This window comes from Bufo gargarizans, chromosome 6 (genome assembly GCF_014858855.1).
Source record: "Bufo gargarizans isolate SCDJY-AF-19 chromosome 6, ASM1485885v1, whole genome shotgun sequence".
Lineage (NCBI taxonomy): Eukaryota > Metazoa > Chordata > Amphibia > Anura > Bufonidae > Bufo > Bufo gargarizans.
In genome coordinates, this window is record NC_058085.1 from 237,772,305 (window position 1) to 237,791,437 (window position 19,133).

Here is a 19,133-nt window from a genome sequence, read left to right on the forward strand (position 1 = left end):
TGTGTGACGTGAACGCATAGCACCCGCACTGAATCCTGACCCACTCATTTCAATGGGCCTTTGCCCATAGAAGTGAATGGGGCTTCAGTGAAAAATTCAGGTGGCTGTTTCTTATACAAGAGCTCTCCAAGGAGAAGTTTAAAATGCTCACTCCACCCCTTGATACCCCACAAGGAATTTTTTCTAAATTGGGTTACTTATTGGGGATCTCCCCTGTACAGTTATCACAGGGTCTCTGCAAATGTGATGTAGTGCCGATTCCAGCAAAAGCCATGCTCCAAAAGCCAAATGGTGCTTATTCCTTTCTGAACCCTACTATGTGCCCATACAACAGCTTACGTCCACATTTCTGTATACAGTAGAACCCTCCTAACTATTCAAGTAGAGTGGTTCAAGTTTCAGATGGCACATATTGGGCACTAAAACGCCATTAATCTGGAAAAACTGCAATTTTCATTTTGCATGGTCCGCTGCACATTCATTTCTGCAAAATACCTGTGGCATCAAAATTCTCACTCCACCCCTTAAGAAATACCTTGAGGGGCACAGTTTCCAAAATGGGGTCACTTGGGAGTTCCATTCATTATTTCACCCAAGAGCCTTTATAGTTGTCAGCACAAGCAGTGTAAGTCACCACATTGGGCCTCAAAATGTACATTGTGCACTTTTAATCCTGAGCCCTCTCATACTTTCAGGTAAAAGATTAGGGCCACATGTCGGGTGTTTCTAAAACCAGGAAGCACAGTATAATAAGACTGACTTTTCACACTGGCACACACTGTAATCAACATAGCAGGCACTGAAATGGCATATCTGTGAAACAATTAAAATTTTCACTTTGCACCATCGGCTGTAGATTAACTTTTTCAAACCTGTGCGGTATAAATTTGGTCAATTCTGTGAGGGGTGTGGTTTCTAAAATGGAGTCACTTATTGGGGATTTCTTTTTTCATTTTTTATCTCATGTCAACTACTGCTATATAAATCACCAAATTAGGTTCAGTTTTGTTGGAGATATATCACAGACACTGAGGTAAAAATATTCTGCAAGCTATTTTGAGAAAATAAAACATGATAAAAAATAAAGTTACAATGATAAATGTGTTTAATCTCATCAATTTCTCTGGAGGGCTACATGTGAGGTAAAGCATTTGATATAATCGGAACATTAAAATGGCTTCGCTTCTGATGCTGAGCAAGAGCTGATCTATGATTATAACGTTTTCCACATTCTGAACATGAAAATGGCTTCTCCCCTGTATGGATTAACTGATGGTTAACAAGATCAGACTTCTGGCTAAAGCGTTTTCCACATTCTGAACATGAGAACAGTTTTTCTCCTGTGTGAATTCTTTGATGTGTAATAAGAGCTGATTTCTGTTTAAAGGATTTCCCACATTCAGAACATGAATATGGTTTCTCTCCAGTGTGACTTCTCTGATGTTTAACCAGATCAGACTTCTGGCTAAAACATTTCTGACATTCTGGACACGAAAAGGGCTTCTCTCCTGTGTGAGTTCTCAGATGTTCAGTAACGCTTGATTTCCTTGTGAAGCATTTCCCACACTCAGAGCATGAAAATGGCCTGTCCCTTGTGTGAGTTTTTAGATGTTTAAGAAGATTTGACTTTTGGCTGAAGCATTTTCCACATTCAGAACATGAATATGGCTTTTCTCCTGTGTGGCATTTCTGATGCTTAACAGCATCTGATTTCTGGATAAAACTTTTCCCACATTCTAAACATGAAAATGGTTTCTCCCCTGTGTGAATTCTATGATGTTCAATAAGATTTGCTTTTCTGGTGAAACATTTCCCACATTCAGAACATAAAAAAGGTTTCTCCCCTGTGTGAGTTCTTTGATGTACAATAAGATGTGATTTATGGTTAAAACTTTTCTCACATTCTGGACATGAAAATGTTTTTTTCCCTTTATGCCTTTTTTGATGTTTAAAAAAATCAGATTTCTGGTAAAAACATTTTCCACATTCTGGACATAAAAATAAATTCTTATCTCTGTAAATACTTTCATTCACATAACGAATAGATTTATTTTTAAAATGTTCACATTCATAATATGGAAATATTTTACCCCCTGTATCTCCTGTACTTTGATTAACAATCTGTGACTGATCAGATAAAGGTTCCTTGTGATTAGTGGGATCAGTAGATAGATTTCTGCTCTGAAGGACTGAGGGTACATTTGTGGTAAGAAAAATTGTGGAATCTTCTCCATGACTGTCTTTTGTGATATTGAATTTCATTTCATAATGTTCTGGAAAGTTTTGTGTGCAGTTACCTGTTAGAAATAGAAACAGAAAATATTTTAATATTTGCAAAAACACAATAACGTGGAACTTTTAAACCATTTGTACTTGTAGCTTTATCCATACAATAACTAAACATATATTAACATATTTCTGATTTTCTACACAAAATTCTTTCAGTTCATAAACTGTGCACTCCGTACACCGTTGACAAGTCAGCGTTGTACTGAAAAGTCGATTTTAAGCGCACATTTAAACATGCGATTTAGGGGGCAAAAGTGTATTAAAAATACAAAATCATCCGGGCCATTTGCCCCCTTCCTGACAGAGCCTAATTTTGCAAATCTGACATGTGTCACTTTATGTGGTAATAACTTTGGAATACTTTTACTTATCCAAGCAATTCTAAGACTGTTTTCTCATGACACATTGTACTTCATGACAGTGGTAAATTTGAGTCGATATATTTCACCTTTATTTATAAAATAATCCAAAATCTACCAAAAATTTGGAAAAAATAAAATCTGAATTTTCTAAATTTACATTTCTCGACAGCATCATTAACAAGAATCGGCGGAGGCGAGGCTTTCGATGGTACAACAGGTTCAAAATATTTTTTAAGTTGAGATTTATGAAACACATTGTGAATTTGGAACGACTCGGGCAGCTCCAACCTAAAAGATACCGGATTAATCACCGTCCGTAATCTTATACGGTCCAATAAAATGAGGAGCACATTTTCTAGAAGCTACCTTGAGCGAGAGATTCTTGGAGGACAACCACACCTTATCCCCAACCTGAAAGTTCACCCCCTTAGAACGTCTCCTATCTGCCTTCACTTTCTGAGTACTTTGAGACTTTTCTAGGTTCGATTGAACCTGAGCCCAATCTGTGCACAGTTCAGCGGAGACCTTATCCGCCTTGGGGTTAGAGGAGGAGATGGATGACCCCAGCAGAAGACTTAACATGGTTATTCAGAGCAAATTCGGCCAACGGAAGGTATTTAACCCATAATTACTGGTCATCAGCAACATACGACCTCAGGAATTGTTCCACAGACTGATTGAGGCGTTCAGCCTGCCCATTACTCTAAGGGTGGTAGGCGGACGAAAAAGACAACGAAATCTGGCATTTTTGACAGAAAGCCCTCCAAAACTTGGACACAAAGTGCACACCCCTGTCAGATACAATATTCTCCGGAATACCATGTAATCGTACAATCTCTTTCACAAAAATAGATGCCAGGGTTTTGGCATTCATGAGTTTAGACAGGGGAGTAAAATAAACCATCTTGCTAAACCTATTGACCACTCCCCAAACCACAGTCTTACCCTCCGCCGGGGGCAGGTCAGTAATAAAGTCCATTGAGATATGGGACCAGGGTCTACTGGGAATGGGTTGGGATCGTCGGTCACCAGCAGGGAGAGTCCTAGGTGTCTTAGACCTAGCACAAACCTCACAGGCCAACACATAGGACTTGACATCCCTAGTTAGAGTGGGCCACCAATATGATCTAGAAACCAGTTCCTTAGTGCCCTCAATACCAGGATGTCCACAAAAGGCAGAATCATGACACTCACCCAACAGCTGGAGATTAAATTGTATGGGAACAAACAACTTATCTGCTGGGGTGGATGCCGATGCCAGATGTTGTTCAGCCTCAATGAGAGCCGAGATATCCTGGGTTAAGGCTTCTACGAAAATATATGCTGGTAGAATGGATTCAGGTGGTGCCTCTGTAGGCTGAAAAGCATGGAAGCTCCGAGACAATGCGTCAGCCTTCACGTTTTTACTTCCAGGCCTGAAAGTAATAGAGAAATCAAAACGAGAGAAAAACAGTGCCCATCTGGCCTGATGGGGAGTCAACCTCTTAGCAGACTTGAGAAACATTAGGTTCTTATGGTCAGTGACAACAGTAACACAATGTCTTTCCCCCTCCAGAAAATGCCTCCACTCCTCAAATGCCCATTTAATGGCCAGCAACTCCCGATTCCCTATGTTGTAGTTTCTCTCGGTAAAAAAAAGGCACAAGGACCTTGTGAAACGACCGCTCCTGCAACGTCCTCGGACGCATCCACCTCCACAATAAAAGGTCTCTCCTGATCTGGCTGGATCAGAACGGGAGCGCTACTAAATGCCTTCTTTAGGGTTTCAAATGAAGTAATGGCCTCAGTAGACCAATCTTCCAAATCTGCCCCTATCTTAGTGAGGGGTCAGAATACCAGGAGAACAGCGCCGTACAGGGGGAGCAGGCAGAGGATCGTCAGGGAACACAGGAACAGGTAAGTATGCCAGGTAACAAAATCACAAATGAACCTAAATTAACAGGCAACCTGTGGCCAGCAGGCTGCCTGTTAAATACTGACTAGCTGGGGTCATGTGACGTGGCCAGCGCCACATGACCCACTCTAGTGAATACAGCTGAGCGCAGAGTGCCCAGCTCGGTGCTCAGAACTCCTCTGGTTGCCGGGGGAACTGAGGACGCCAGCAGCGCGGAGGAGACGTGCGCTGACAGTCCGTCCCGTCCCCTATCACCTAGGATACGAGGACGCTGTGCGAGTCCTCGCTCCTACACAGAGGCGGGATGCCGACAGTGCTGAGGAGAGCGAGCGCCTCGTCGGCATCCCGTGACAGTGGGGCTTACATAGTGGAAACAACCCATAAATGACCCCATTGTAGAAACTACACCCCTCAAGTTACTCAAAACTGATTTTACAAACATTGTTAACTTTAAAGAATTAAAGGAAAATGGAGATAACATTTCTAAATTTCACTTTTTTGGCAGAGTGATGAATCATGTGACGGACCATGTGATGAGCGCAGTGACGTCACCACAGGTCCTTTTCCTCAAAGAAGAAGACAGAAGAGAAGCCGGGCTGCACGAACAAGAGGATTAACGCAAGTTAAATTTTTTTGATTTTTTTTTTAACCCCTCCATCACTATTTTTACTTAGCATTCTGTATTAAGAATGCTATTATTTTCCCTTATAACCATGTTATAAGGGAAAATAATAAAATCTACACAACACCTAACCCAAACCCGAACTTCTGTGAAGAAGTCTGGGTTCAGGTTTGGGTACCAAACATGCCGATTGTTCTCACGCGCATGCAAAATGCATTAAAACGCTTTGCACTTGCGGGGAAAAAATATAAAAATTGCACATGTTCCCGCAACACACCCGCATCTTTTCCCGCAACGCACCTGCAATGCCTGTGTGAAACCAGCCTTAGAAGTTTCCATCCCAGATTCTGGCCCAAAAAAAGCAGGATAAAATAACACTGCACCACAGCTGTATTTTGTCCAGCAGAATGACAGAGACCAGAGGGGGAACCCCAAAACCCTATTATAGTCAATGGCATCTGTTCAGCACCGTTTCTGTCCATCATATGCCAGATTCAGCACTACTATTTTTTTTATTTCTGATTTTCTGTTCCTATACCAGAACAGAAAAATTGAAAATTGATGGTGATGTGAACCTAGCCTTATTTATTTTACTATTTAAAAAGTAAACAAATCAAACTCTGATTCATTGACGTGAATGGGAGACTGTTATGAAGATGCTCTTTAACCCCTTCAGGTCCCTGCGATTTTCAGTTTTTTACTCCCTGCCTTCCCAGAGCCATAACTTTATTATTTTTCTTTCATATAACCGTATGAGGTCTGTTTTTTGGAAGGACAAGTTGCAGTTTTTAACAGCACCATTTAATATTGCATACAATGTAATGGGAAGCTGAAAAAACACAATTGCACCACAGCTTTATGAGTTTTGTTTTTACAGCGATCCCTATGCAGTAAAACTGATCTGTTTCCTTCATTCTCCAGGTCAGTACGATTATTTTGATACCACATTTAAATACCTTTTATTGTGTTTTAACACCTTCCTGACACATGACGTACTAATACGTCATGGAAGCCACTGTGTTCCCGCAATTTGATGTAATAGTACGTCATGGTGATCGGGCGGGCACTGGAGCGGTGCACGCCCAATCACTGCAGGGGCCCAGCAGTCCCTGGTAGCCAGGCCCTTGCTGTATCCGCCGGCATTGCTGTAAAAGCCTATGCCAGTGGATTAACCCCTTCTATCCCGCGGTCCGCGCTGACCGCAACATAGAAGGCGTTTTTGTCGGGTGAGGGAGCGCATAGAGTCCCCGCGCTGCTGTAGTGGGGACTGGATGTGTCAGAAAGCAGCCCAATGTCATGCAGAGGCTGCCCAATGCCCTGCACAGCATCGGGATCTGCCTTCTACGGGAGCCCAGGAGATCCAGCCTCAGGCTGGGTCTCCTAGGCAACCTATTAGTGTATGACTCAGTGTCATACACTAACAGGCAATGCATTACAATATTGATGTAGAAGGAAAAAGGAGACAATCTCTTAATTGTGTTCTAAGGGAATAGATTTGAGTGTCTCTCTCTAGGGAGAAAGAGAACTTAAGGACTCTAGAAAGCAGTTAATTGGAATAGTATAGTGTGCATTTCCTGTTCCCTATGTTTTTTTGCTCGGTGCCCCAGTTTGATAAATATCCCTCTGACATAAGCTTTGTGAGCATTCCACAGACAGTAAGGATTAGAAACTGAATTAAAGGGTTTCTGTCATCAGAAAAATCGTACTGTATCTGGTTGACATTAGCGATGCGCTAATGTCAGCAGTACATAACAGTATGATTTTTATCTCCCTGCCTGTCGCTGTTCCCTCAAAATGAAGACTTTTATCATATGCTAATGAGCCTCTAGGTGCTAGTGGGGCATGGCTACAGCACCTAGAGGCTCCGTCTTCTCACCCTTTGGCACGCCCATGTCCAGTTGATTGACTTCCTAGTTCTCCTCTGTGCCCGTTTAGTATTCGGCACAGGCGCAGTGAGTGAAGGAGGCTCTCCTGATGTCGGCTTCACTCACTGCGCCTGCGCCAAATACTAAACGGGATGGCGCAGGCACAGGATTTTATGGGATTTTTCTGATGAAAGAAACCCTTTAACGTTGAGTCTAAAATATTCTTCTAATTCGTCACTTAGTTCTGCTCTCTGTGTCGGGTTAGTGATTATATATGGGCTACAGCGCCAGAGTATCCCTGACATTATAGGTTTCCTGGATTGAAATGGAGATGACGGTGTGATCGGACCATGTAACCATCCCTACGGTGGAGTTTGTGGCCAGCTGAAGAAGCAATCTACTAACAAGGAATAAATCAATTTGTGAATAAGTTTTATGCACTGGTGAGAAAAAGGAGTAGTCACGCTCAGATGCATCAGTAGTCACGCTCAATGTCCAAATATCATACAGCTCCTTCCGATGCAGCAGAGGGTTGAGAGTAGGATACAGCCCTCTAGTGCTGGCTGTGGAGTCTACTTCAGCGTCAGGCACTAGGTTAAAATCTCCACAACCGATAAGGTGGCCTTTTCGTACCTTTGCTACCTTCGCCATTACTTTGTTAAAGGGGTTGTCCAAGTTATATTTATTGACGACCTATCCCCAGGATAGGTCATCAATATCAGATCGGAGGGGGTCCGACACCCGGCACCCCCTCCGATCAGCTGTTTGAAGAGGAGACTCGCACGGTGTCAGCGCTGCCTCCTCTTCACTGTTTACCTTCTAGCCGTTGCATCTGCAGTGGTGAGCAGGTGTAATTACACCCAAGCCTTCCCATTCAATTCAATAGGAAGGCTTGGGTGTAATTACACCTTGCAGCCTAGGTGGGCAAAGGGGCACACATTCCAAAGAGCACCTTTCGGAGTTCACCGGTCATTTTTTACAGATTTTGATTTCAAACTACTTCTCACGCATCTGGGCCCCTAGAAGGCCATGGCAGTATAACTACCCCACAAGTGACCCCATTTTGGAAAGAAGACACCCCAAGGTATTTTGTGATGGGCATAGTGAGTTCATGGAAGTTTTTATTTTTTGTCACAAGTTAGTGGAATATGAGACTTTGTAAGGAAAAAAACCAAAAAAAACCCCCATCATTTTCCGCTAACTTGTGACAAAAAATAAAAAGTTCTATGAACTCACTATGCCCATCAGCGAATACCTTAGGGTGTCTACTTTCCGAAATGGGGTCATTTGTGGGGTTTTTCTACTGTTTGGGCATTGCAGAACCTCAGGAATCATGACAGGTGCTCAGAAAATCAGAGCTGTTTCAAAAAGCGGAAATTCACATTTTTGTACCATAGTTTGTAAACACTATAACTTTTACCCAAACCATTATTTTTTTTTGCCCAAACATTTTTTTTTTATCAAAGACATGTAGAACAATAAATTTGGTGAAAGTAAAAATGTCAGCAGCAATAAAATACCACCAAATGAAAGCTCCATTAGTGAGAAGAAAAGGAGGTAAAATTCATTTGGGTGGTAATTTGCATGACCGAGCGATAAACGGTGAAAGTAGTGTAGTGCCGAAGTGTAAAAAGTGGCCTGGTCATGAAGGGGGTTTCAGCTAGCGGGGTTGAAGTGGTTAAAAGGAGTCTGTCACCAGGATATTCACGTTAAACTAGGGACACAATCTTGTGGGGTTAGCTCAACCGATCGTAACGTTACCTTCGCGATCTGTTCCTTTATTCTGGATAAAAAGTACTTTTAGGGCATGGCTTGGCAGCTGAGCGTGATAGCCACATGATTCTGTAGCTCCTGCACAAAGCGACCGGCATAGCGTAGTTCCGCTCAAATCTTCTATCTCGGGCCTGGAAAACAGGGTCCTTCATGTGGAGACGAAGATGGGAGAATTTGCTAATTCTCACAATCAGCTTATTAACCATGAGGAACTAACAGTTGATATTAACCGCATAAAGGTGAAACTGAATGATTTAGAGGGTTGCTCGAGGCGAAATAACAACATTTTGGGGGATACCGGAGGAAATTGGGTGCTCAGATCTTACAGATTATCTGAAGACCCTTATGCAGAAACTTCTACCCTCCTGTCCTGTCCAGGACTTAATAATAGATCGAGCCCATCGGATCCCTAGACCTCGTCGCCTACCAGAGACCACACCTAGAGACACTGTAGCCTGTAGTTAAAGGTAGTTATACTGCCCTGGCAATTTAGGGGCCCATATGCGTGAGAAGTAGTTTGAAATCAAAATCTGTAAAAAATGGCTGGTGAAATCCTAAAGGTGCTCTTTGGAATGTGTGCCCCTTTGCCCACCTAGGCTTCAAAAAAGTGTCACACATCTGGTATCGCCATACTCAGGAGAAGTTGGGGAATGTGTTTTGGGGTGTCATTTTACATATACCCATGCTGGGTGAGAGAAATATCTTGGCAAAAGACAAATTTTCCAATTTTTTTATACAAAGTTGGCATTTGACCAAGATATTTATCTCACCCAGCATGGGTATATGTAAAATGACACCCCAAAACACATTGCCCAACTTCTCCTGAGTACGGCGATACAAGATGTGTGACACTTTTTTGCAGCCTAGGTGGGCAAAGGGGCACACATTCCAAAGAGCACCTTTAGGATTTCACCAGCCATTTTTTACAGATTTTGATTTCAAACTACTTCTCACGCATATGGGCCTCTAAATTGCCAGAGCAGTATAACTACCCCACAAGTGACCCCATTTTGGAAAGAAGACACCCCAAGGTATTCCTTGAGGGGCATGGCAAGTTCCTAGAATTTTAAATTTTTTGTCACAAGTTAGTGGAATATGAGACTGTGTAAGAAATAAAAATAAAAAAATATAAAATCATATTCCGCTAACTTGTGACAAAAAATAAAAAATTCTAGGAACTCGCCATGCCCCTCACGGAATACCTTGGGGTGTCTTCTTTCCAAAATGGGGTCACTTGTGGGGTAGTTATACTGCCCTGGCATTCTAGGGGCCCTAATGTGTGGTAAGTAGTTTGAAATCAAAATGTGTAAAAAATGACCTGTGAAATCCTAAAGGTGCTCTTTGGAATGTGTGCCCCTTTGCCCACCTAGGCGGCAAAAAAGTGTCACACATGTGGTATCGCCGTACTCAGGAGAAGTTGGGGAATGTGTTTTGGGGTGTCATTTTACATATACCCATGCTGGGTGAGAGAAATATCTTGGCAAAAGACAACTTTCCCCATTTTTTTTATACAAAGTTGGCATTTGACCAAGATATTTATCTCACCCAGCATGGGTATATGTAAAATGACACCCCAAAACACATTGCCCAACTTCTCCTGAGTACGGTGATACCACATGTGTGACACCTTTTTGCAGCCTAGATGCGCAAAGCGGCCCAAATTCCTTTTAGGAGGGCATTTTTAGACATTTGGATCCCAGACTTCTTCTCACGCTTTCGGGTCCCTAAAATGCCAGGGCAGTATAAATACCCCACATGTGACCCCATTTTGGAAAGAAGACACCCCAAGGTATTTAATGAGGGGCATGGCGAATTCATAGAAATTTATTTTTTTGGGCACAAGTTAGCGGAAATTGATTTATTTTTTGTATTTTCTCACAAAGTCTCCCTTTCCGCTAACTTGGGACAAAAAATTCAATCTTTCATGGACTCAATATGCCCCTCACGGAATACCTTGGGGTGTCTTCTTTTCCGAAATGGGGTCACATGTGGGGTATTTATACTGCCCTGGCATTTTAGGGGCCCTAAAGCGTGAGAAGAAGTCTGGAATATAAATGTCTAAAAAGTTTTATGCATTTGGATTCCGTGAGGGGTATGGTGAGTTCATGTGAGATTTTATTTTTTCACACAAGTTAGTGGAATATGAGACTTTGTAAGAAAAATAAAATAAAAATAAAATATCTATTTCCGTTAACTTGTGCCCAAAAAAATGTCTAAATGGAGCCTTACAGGGGGTGATCAATGACAGGGGGGAGATCAGGGAGTCTGTATGGGGTGATCACCCCTCTGTCATTGATCACCCCCCTGTAAGGCTCCATTCAGACGTCCGTATGTGTTTTGCGGATCCGATCCATGTATCCGTGGATCCGTAAAAAACATACGGACGTCTGAATGGAGCCTTACAGGGGGGTGATCAATGACAGGGGGGTGATCAGGGAGTCTATATGGGTGATCACCCCCCTGTCATTGATCACCCCCCTGTAAGGCTCCATTCAGACGTCTGTATGTGTTTTGCGGATCCGATCCATGTATCCGTGGATCCGTAAAAAAACATACGGACGTCTGAATGGAGCCTTACAGGGGGGTGATCAATGACAGGGGGGTGATCAGGGAATCTATATGGGTGATCACCCCCCTGTCATTGATCACCCCCCTGTAAGGCTCCATTCAGACGTCCGTATGTGTTTTGCGGATCCGATCCATGTATCCGTGGATCCGTAAAAATCATATGGACGTCTGAATGGAGCCTTACAGGGGGGTGATCAATGACAGGGGGCGATCAGGGAGTCTATATGGGGTGATCAGGGGTTCATAAGGGGTTAATAAGTGACAGGGGGGGGTGTAGTGTAGTGGTGTTTTGTGGTACTTTACACAGCTACCTGTGTCCTCTGGTGGTCGATCCAAACAAAAGGGACCACCAGAGGACCAGGTAGCAGGTATATTAGACGCTGTTATCAAAACAGCATCTAATATACCTGTTAGGGGTTAATCTCCAGCCTGCCAGCGAACGATCGCCGCTGGCAGGCTGGAGATCCTGTCTCTTACCTTCCGTTCCTGTGAACGCGCGCGCCTGTGTGCGCGCGTTCACAGGAAGTCACGGCTCTCGCGAGATGACGCGTATATGCGTCACTCTGCACAGAGCTGCCGCCTCCGGACCGCAGATCTGCGTTAGGCGGTCCGGAGGCTGTTAAAGAGCATCTGTCAGCATGATCATCCCTAGTAAACCAGGCATACTGCCAGATAGGGTTTAGTGCTGATTGCAGCAACTCCTGTCTTGCAGCAATCTGTTATGTCCTTTTAGCGAAAGTATGACTTTTATTTTTATGCTAATGATTGGGGTTCGGAGCACCAACGGGCGGGTCCAGACCCTATCTGCACCGCTTCACCACCGCCTTACCGCTTTAGCCACTCTCTCTCTCCCACTGATTGACAGGGCCAGGCATCATTACTGTCCCTGAAATGTTGCCTATTCGTTGGCAAGAGTTCAACTGCAGAATGCGCAGTTCTGATCCCAGGAGCAGGGAAAAGCCAAATAAAGTCTACTGTGCATATCTACTACGCATACGCCAATTCTTGCTATCTGATAATAAATGATAATAATAAATTATAGTAAGATGACTATTAAATGTGTCCCCATGAGCCATAATTTGAAATGAATTGAATAGTGGAAAGTAAAAAAATAATAGGTCATTTTCTGCCCTTAGTGCGCATCACTCACCAGTGCAGATATCTGTAGGCAATTCTTTCTCCTTACCCTGCTGGGTTCCATTCGAATGTGTCTGTTCATTTATGTCTTCAACTTTTATGTCATTCACATTTGTAACCTAAATTACCACATACAGAAAAAAAGTAACTATAATTAAAAGGGTTTTTCCAGGATATTAATATTGATGACCTATCCTCAGGATCAGCAGGGGTGATGGGTGTCAAAGTAGGTGAAGTGTATAGGAAGGCACCATCCCTTTGAAGTGAATGGGACATGTTGTAATTATACCTGCTCACCGCATCAATGTTGATGGTGAGCAGGTAAACAATGAAGGTAAGGCTGCGCTCGCACAAAGTGAGGCCTTCTCTTCAACCATTTGATTGGGGGGGGGGGGGGTGCCAGGTGTTGGACCCCCCACTGATCTGATATCGATGACCCATCCTGAGGATAGGTCATCAATATTAAAATCCCGGAAACCCCTTTAAGAAAAATGAAAAGTTTAGAGACCTAAAAATGTATTTTCTAAAATTCTAACAAAATATTTGATGACAGCATACCAAGGAAAAATTTCAGTGCATCACCTTCCTAGATACTTCAAGTAGAATACAGTTTAAATTATTGGCCTGCAATTGAACACTATGATATAAGTCATTGGTCAGCTCCATCTACCTGATGAGCCTGTGGGATATTCTGATCTTCTTTTAGATAACTTTCGGAATATAGACTGATGCATCTCTCTGGTGTTTCTTCCTTACTGGATTCATCTATGGAAGACACATAAATTGTGGATGAATACATTGTTTATATGGGATGTTCCAGTGATGCATATTACCTGATAATCGTAGATCCTCTGCCTTGTTGACACAGTGCTTTGTTCTTTGGCAGGTCTGGGTCCCAAATTAAAGTGTAAATATTTTATAAGAGCCATTGCTTGAGGCTGCATTCATATGTGCAATTTTTATAAAAAAAATTCAAAATGTATTAGAAATTATAGCACAAAAATATGACGAAAAGCTAAATGTGTATACAACCTAACAAAACAAATTGCCATTTGTTAAAATTTTGATGTCAAAGACCAGAAAGGTCTCCTCTTACCCGGTGGTGTGGTGTGAGTCTGGTGATTCTGTGTAATAATGTCCTCATACTGATCCTTGTGTTCTTCTAAATACTCCCACTCCTCCATGGAGAAATAGACAGTGACATCCTGACATCTGATAGGAACCTGATACAAAGATACAAACTTAGTGAGGTAAAAAGAGAAACCATGTCAACTTTGTCAGAAGGGTATATTCTGACACTATAGATGCTTCATTAGCATATTATAAAAGTCTGTTTTTTAAGAAAACGGCAGCAGACAGGGAGTTAACAAATATACTGTTATGTACTGCTGACATTAGCACATCACTAATGTCAGTCAGCTACATAACGATTTTTCCCATGACAAAAACTCTTTAAGGACTAGGCAATTTTTTTTACAAATCTGACATGTGCCACTTTATGTGGTGATATCTTTAAAACGCTTTTACTTATCCAGGCCATTCTGAAATTGTTTTTTCGTCACATATTGTACTTTATGACAGTGGTAAACTTGAGTCAAAACATTTCATTTTTATTTATAAAAAATACCCAAATTTACCCAAAATTTTGAAAAATTAACAAATTTCCAAATTTCTATTTCTCTACTTTTATAATAGATAGTAATACCTCCAAAAATAGTTATTACTTTACATTTCCCATATGTCTACTTCATGTTTGGATCATTTTTGTGAATGCCATTTTATTTTTTGGGGACGTTAGAAGGCTTAGAAGTTTAGAAGCAAATCTTGAAATTTTTCAGAAAATTTCCAAAACCCACTTTTTAAGACCAGTTCAGGTCTAAAGTCACTTTGTGAGGCTTACATAATAATACAGATAAAAAGTTTAAAACCACTTGAAAAATGGCAAAAAAAATAATATATTTTACATTGGATCTTAACAAGGTTCCAAGTAGAGCTTCAACATGCAACAAGAAGAAATGAGAGTGAGACAAAACATTCTTTGAGCATTCAATTAATTGAAAATAACGATTAAACTGAAACAGGCTTTTTTTTGGAGGGGGCGCCATAATGGTCTGGGGTGCTTTTTCCTTCAGTGGAACAATGGAGCTTCAGGAAGTGCAGGGGCGTCAAACGGCTGCTGGCTATGTCCAGATGTTGCAGAGAGCATTCCTCATGACTGAGGGCCCTTGTCTGTGTGGTAACGACTGGGTTTTTCAACAGGACAACGCTAAAGTACACAATGCCCGCAGGACAAAGGACTTCTTCCAGGAGAATAACATCACTCTTTTGGCCCATCCTGCGTGTTCCCCTGTTCCAAATCCAATTGAGAACCTTTGGGGATGGATGGCAAGGGAAGTTTACAAAAATGGACAACAGTTCCAGACAGTAGATGGCCTTCGTGCGGCCGTGTTCACCACTTGGAGAAATGTTCCCACTCACCTCATGGAAACGCTTGCATCAAGCTTGCCGAAACAGATTTTTATTACTGATTTCATGTTTGGAAGTTGGATTTCTGTTTCGGGGGAGTTTCTTTTTTTTTTTTGGAGGTGTGGTCCTAAATGTTTAATCAGCTGAAAAACAGCCTGTTTCAGTTTATTCATTGTTTTCATTAAATTGAATGCTCAAAAAATGTTTTGTCTCACTCCCATTTCTTCTTAAAGCTCTACTTAGAACCTTGTTAAGATCCAGTCATGCTAAATATGATTTTTTGCAATTTTTCAAGTGGTATTAAACTTGACTGTAGAAACCACCCAAAAAAGACCCTATTTTAGAAACTACACCCCTCAAGTTATTCAAAACTGATTTTAGAAACTTTGTTAACACTTTAGGTATTCCACAAGAATTAATGAAAAATGGAGATGAAATTTCAGAATTTCACTTTTTTGACAGATTTTCCATTTTAATACATTTTTTCCAGTAACAAAGCAAGGGTTAACAGCCAAAAAACCCTCAATATTTATTGCCCTGATTCTGTAGTTTACAGAAATACCCCATATGTGGTCATAAAAGGCTGTACGGGCACACGGCAGGGGCGCAGAAATTAAGGAACGCCATATGGTTTTTGGAAGGCAGATATCACTGGGATAATTTTAAGCTGCCATGTCACATTTGAAGACCCCCTGATGCACCCCTAGAGTAGAAACTCCAAAAAAGTTACCTCATTTTAGAAACTACACCCCTCAAGGTATTTAAAACTTTTTTTTACAAACTTATAGAGAGCTTGCTGCGATTTTCACGCAACACACAAGTGACTCATGTACACAGCCCCATTGAAGTGAATGGGTCCGGATTCAGTGCGGGTGCAATGTGTTCACCTCACGCATTGCACCCGCGCGGAATTCTCGCCAGTGTGAAAGGGGCCTAATGATTCCATTTCATGTAAGAATATGTTTTCCAATGATAGATCAGGTTAGCATTTTAATTTCAAAAGTGACATTTTTCATTTATACATTTCTTTTTGTGGTTTGGCTCATTATTTTGTTCCACCCCTTCTCCTTTTCTCTTTGGAGTAAATGGCATACACCTGCTATAGAGGATTTATACGGAGTCCACACACCATTCCCTTAAGTCCTACCAGCAGCACAGATGGGGTTAACCACCCCCCCCATGGACTGGTAGGACCAGCGGAATGTTTAATGAGCCCATGCATAATAACCCAATTAACCAATTAAGTATCTCCTTAAAAGGAGGGAGTCAACCCCCAGCCCATTGTGTTTTTTTTCTGTCCTCCCGAACAGGTGGAGTGGTCTTTACATCCGGAGATATTCAAGCAGATAATCCTCAAGTAGGGTATGCCAGAGGTGGATCTCATGGCAACAAGGTTCAATGCCAAGGTTGAGAGGTTTTGCTCCCTTTACAGGGAGGACAACCCCCTGGCGATAGAAGCTCTGTCAATATCCTGGAGGTTCAGGCTGGCTTACGTCTTCCCTCTGTTTTCCATGATTCCGAGGGTATTGATGAAAATCTGTCAGGATCAGGCCTTGGTTATTGCCATCATACCATTTTGGCTGAAGAGATCCTGGTTTACCCAGCTCACCCAGATGAGTTGAGGACAATATTGGAGGCTCCCCCCGCAGCAAACCCTGGTGTCGTGGGACACTCACCTCTGCTCAGATTCAACCTGACAGCCTGGAGGTTGATCAGTCCCTTCCAGGAGTAGAAGGGTTTCAGACTCGGTCCTGAGAATGCTGTCTTATTCTAGAGCGGACTCTACCAAGATAGCCTACTGTCGTATTATGAGGATATTCTCATCCTGGTGTACCTCAAAGGAGGTGGCGTCTGCAGATCCGCCCCTCTCTGCTATCCTTCAGTTCCTGCAAGACGGCCTTGATAGAGGCCTTGCCCCTTCTACTCTGAGGGTTCAAGTTTCAGCTATCTCAGCTTTCCCCAACAGGTCTTTTTCTCAGGACCCGCTCACCAAATGGTTCCTTAAAGGAGCTGAAAGATTAAAGCCTACAGTACTGAGACCCATTCCTTAATGGGATTTATCAGTAGTTCTCAGGGGGTTAGCATCTCCCCCCTTTGAACCGTTAGAGGAGGTGGATTTCAAGTTCATTACTTGGAAGCTTGTGTTTCTCCTTGCAGCGACTTCGACCAAGAGGGCCTCTGAGCTTCAAGCTCTCTCAGCACATGAGCCCTATACTATCTTCTTACATGACCGGGTCCTTCTTAGATTCCTCCCGTATTTTAGGCCCAAAGTTCCTTCCTTCCAGAACATCAACCGGGTGATATCCCTCCCGGTTCTATCAACATCTTCCACCTCCTTTGAGGAACCTGCTAGACATCCTCTGGACGTCTCAAGATGTCTCCGGGTCTATATGGATAGATCAAAGGAGTTCAGGAAAGATGAAAATCTTCTAATCCGGTTTGCCGGTAAGTTTAAAGGGCTTCTGTCACCCCCCAAACAGCAATTTTCAGTATTGGATTTAATATAATTGCTAATGTACGCAGAGTCCATATATACCCCTCTTACCTCTGGCTGTGCTTTAAATTCTTTAAAAATAGTACTTGTGATATGCAAATGTCTTCACTACCAGCAAGTTGGGCGGTTACTTGCTGTTAGCCGCCGCATCCTCCATCTAAAAAAAGCCCCCTCCTCCACTTGATTGACAGGGCCAGCGAGCGCTCTCCTCCTCCCGCTGGCCCTGTCTGCAGCGGAAATCCCACGCCTGCGCCGTACCGGTCCTCATTCGGCGCAGGCACTCTGAGAGAAGGACGCTCGCTTGGCTGCTCCTAAACAGGAGTAACGGAGATTCTGTCCCCACACATGTATGTATTGATTTGATTTTATGATCTGTGCTGGATCTCTCTACATATGTTAAATGGTCCAGACTCTGGATTTTCGTGTTTTGTCAGTGGAGTCCTCTCAGTCTTCACTGCCCCTACCTAGTGGGACGCCTCCCTTTTTCCTAAGAAGTAGTAAGAAAACCTCACCACGCCCTACGGACTGTCAAGACAGTCTCCCTGTTGTCGACTGTGTGAAAGCAGTCAGCACTTGTACTGGCCTAAGGAGGGGGTGGAGGCTTCAGACCCCAGGCATAGCTGTGTTGGTGGTGGTAGTAGTGACATCGTAGTAGTGGTATCCGTAGCTGCAGTACTGACGTTGGTGGCAGCAACAGTGGCAGTCAGGGTAGAGTAGTGGAGGGGGACTGCTGATGCTGTGGGCAGGTTAGGCCCAAAACGTGTCAGAGATAAGCTGACCTCAGCTACATCTACCTCTGCAGTGTGAGTATTTTCTGTCTTCCATTTTTTCTCAAAGCTGCTGGGAAACAAAAGTATTGCCTTGTGCAAACTGTGCAAGAGCAAAATAAGATGTGGGCAGGCAAACAGAAACGTAGCCATTAAAGCTCTATCGAACCACATGAAGCAGCTTTACCCAATCCCATGGGCAGAAGTGGTAGCCAGCTACCAGAACAGGTGTTCCTTCATACTCCCGGTCCCCCTTGCGGTAGCCAAGCCACATCTATGGGCAGTACAGTGTCTTTTACATCGTCATCATCCCTTTCCCCTTCTCCCGTTCAGACTCTTCCTTTGCTCCATTGTCAGCCATCGATAATGGAATACGTGGCCAGGAAACAACTTTGCATGCCAAGCAATCAGATGGTGCGCAAGCTTAATTGCCACCTGGCCACCTGCAGTTGCTTATATACCATTTAGTCGAGTCTGGCTTGTACTCTCACGTGGTGCAGAACATGGGCTGCTCCCTGCGATTCTTACTGTGCGGCAAGGTTCATGCCATCATAGACACCTGAAGCAGCTCGTACAGGCAGGGACAGTACATGTCTTTCATGGCCCACTGGGTCAATGTTTTTTCTGGCAGCGACGAGGCAACACCCCAGCAAGACGGTCAGGTCCTTTTGAGCCCCAAATGATTGTGTTGGCCTGACTCCCACACCATGCACTTCTCTGGCTCCTCCTCCATGGATACAGGTTTGTTCCCAACTGCAGCAGGGTACAGGGTCGCTCGCACTACCCCTTCTCCCTATCACATGTGTCACGCCATGTTGGAGCTGATCGGCCTGGGTGAAAGTAGCCACACTGGTGAGTGGTTGCTAAAATACATCAAGCAGCAAACATCCCACTAG

The 19,133-nt window shown here is 43.1% G+C and overlaps 1 protein-coding gene across 1 annotated transcript in view; it reads right to left on the minus strand.

Moving 5' to 3' along the window:
• LOC122942102 (zinc finger protein 182-like) overlaps positions 1–19,133 on the minus strand; it is a 95,320-nt gene that overhangs the window by 55,658 nt on the left and 20,529 nt on the right. The window contains exons 4-7 of the mRNA XM_044299598.1: positions 13,607–13,733; positions 13,181–13,275; positions 12,524–12,629; positions 1,136–2,297 (exon numbers count right to left, since the gene is read on the minus strand). Coding sequence (XP_044155533.1) covers positions 1,136–2,297; positions 12,524–12,629; positions 13,181–13,275; positions 13,607–13,733 — 1,490 coding nt within the window. The remainder of the gene's footprint in view (positions 1–1,135; positions 2,298–12,523; positions 12,630–13,180; positions 13,276–13,606; positions 13,734–19,133) is intronic.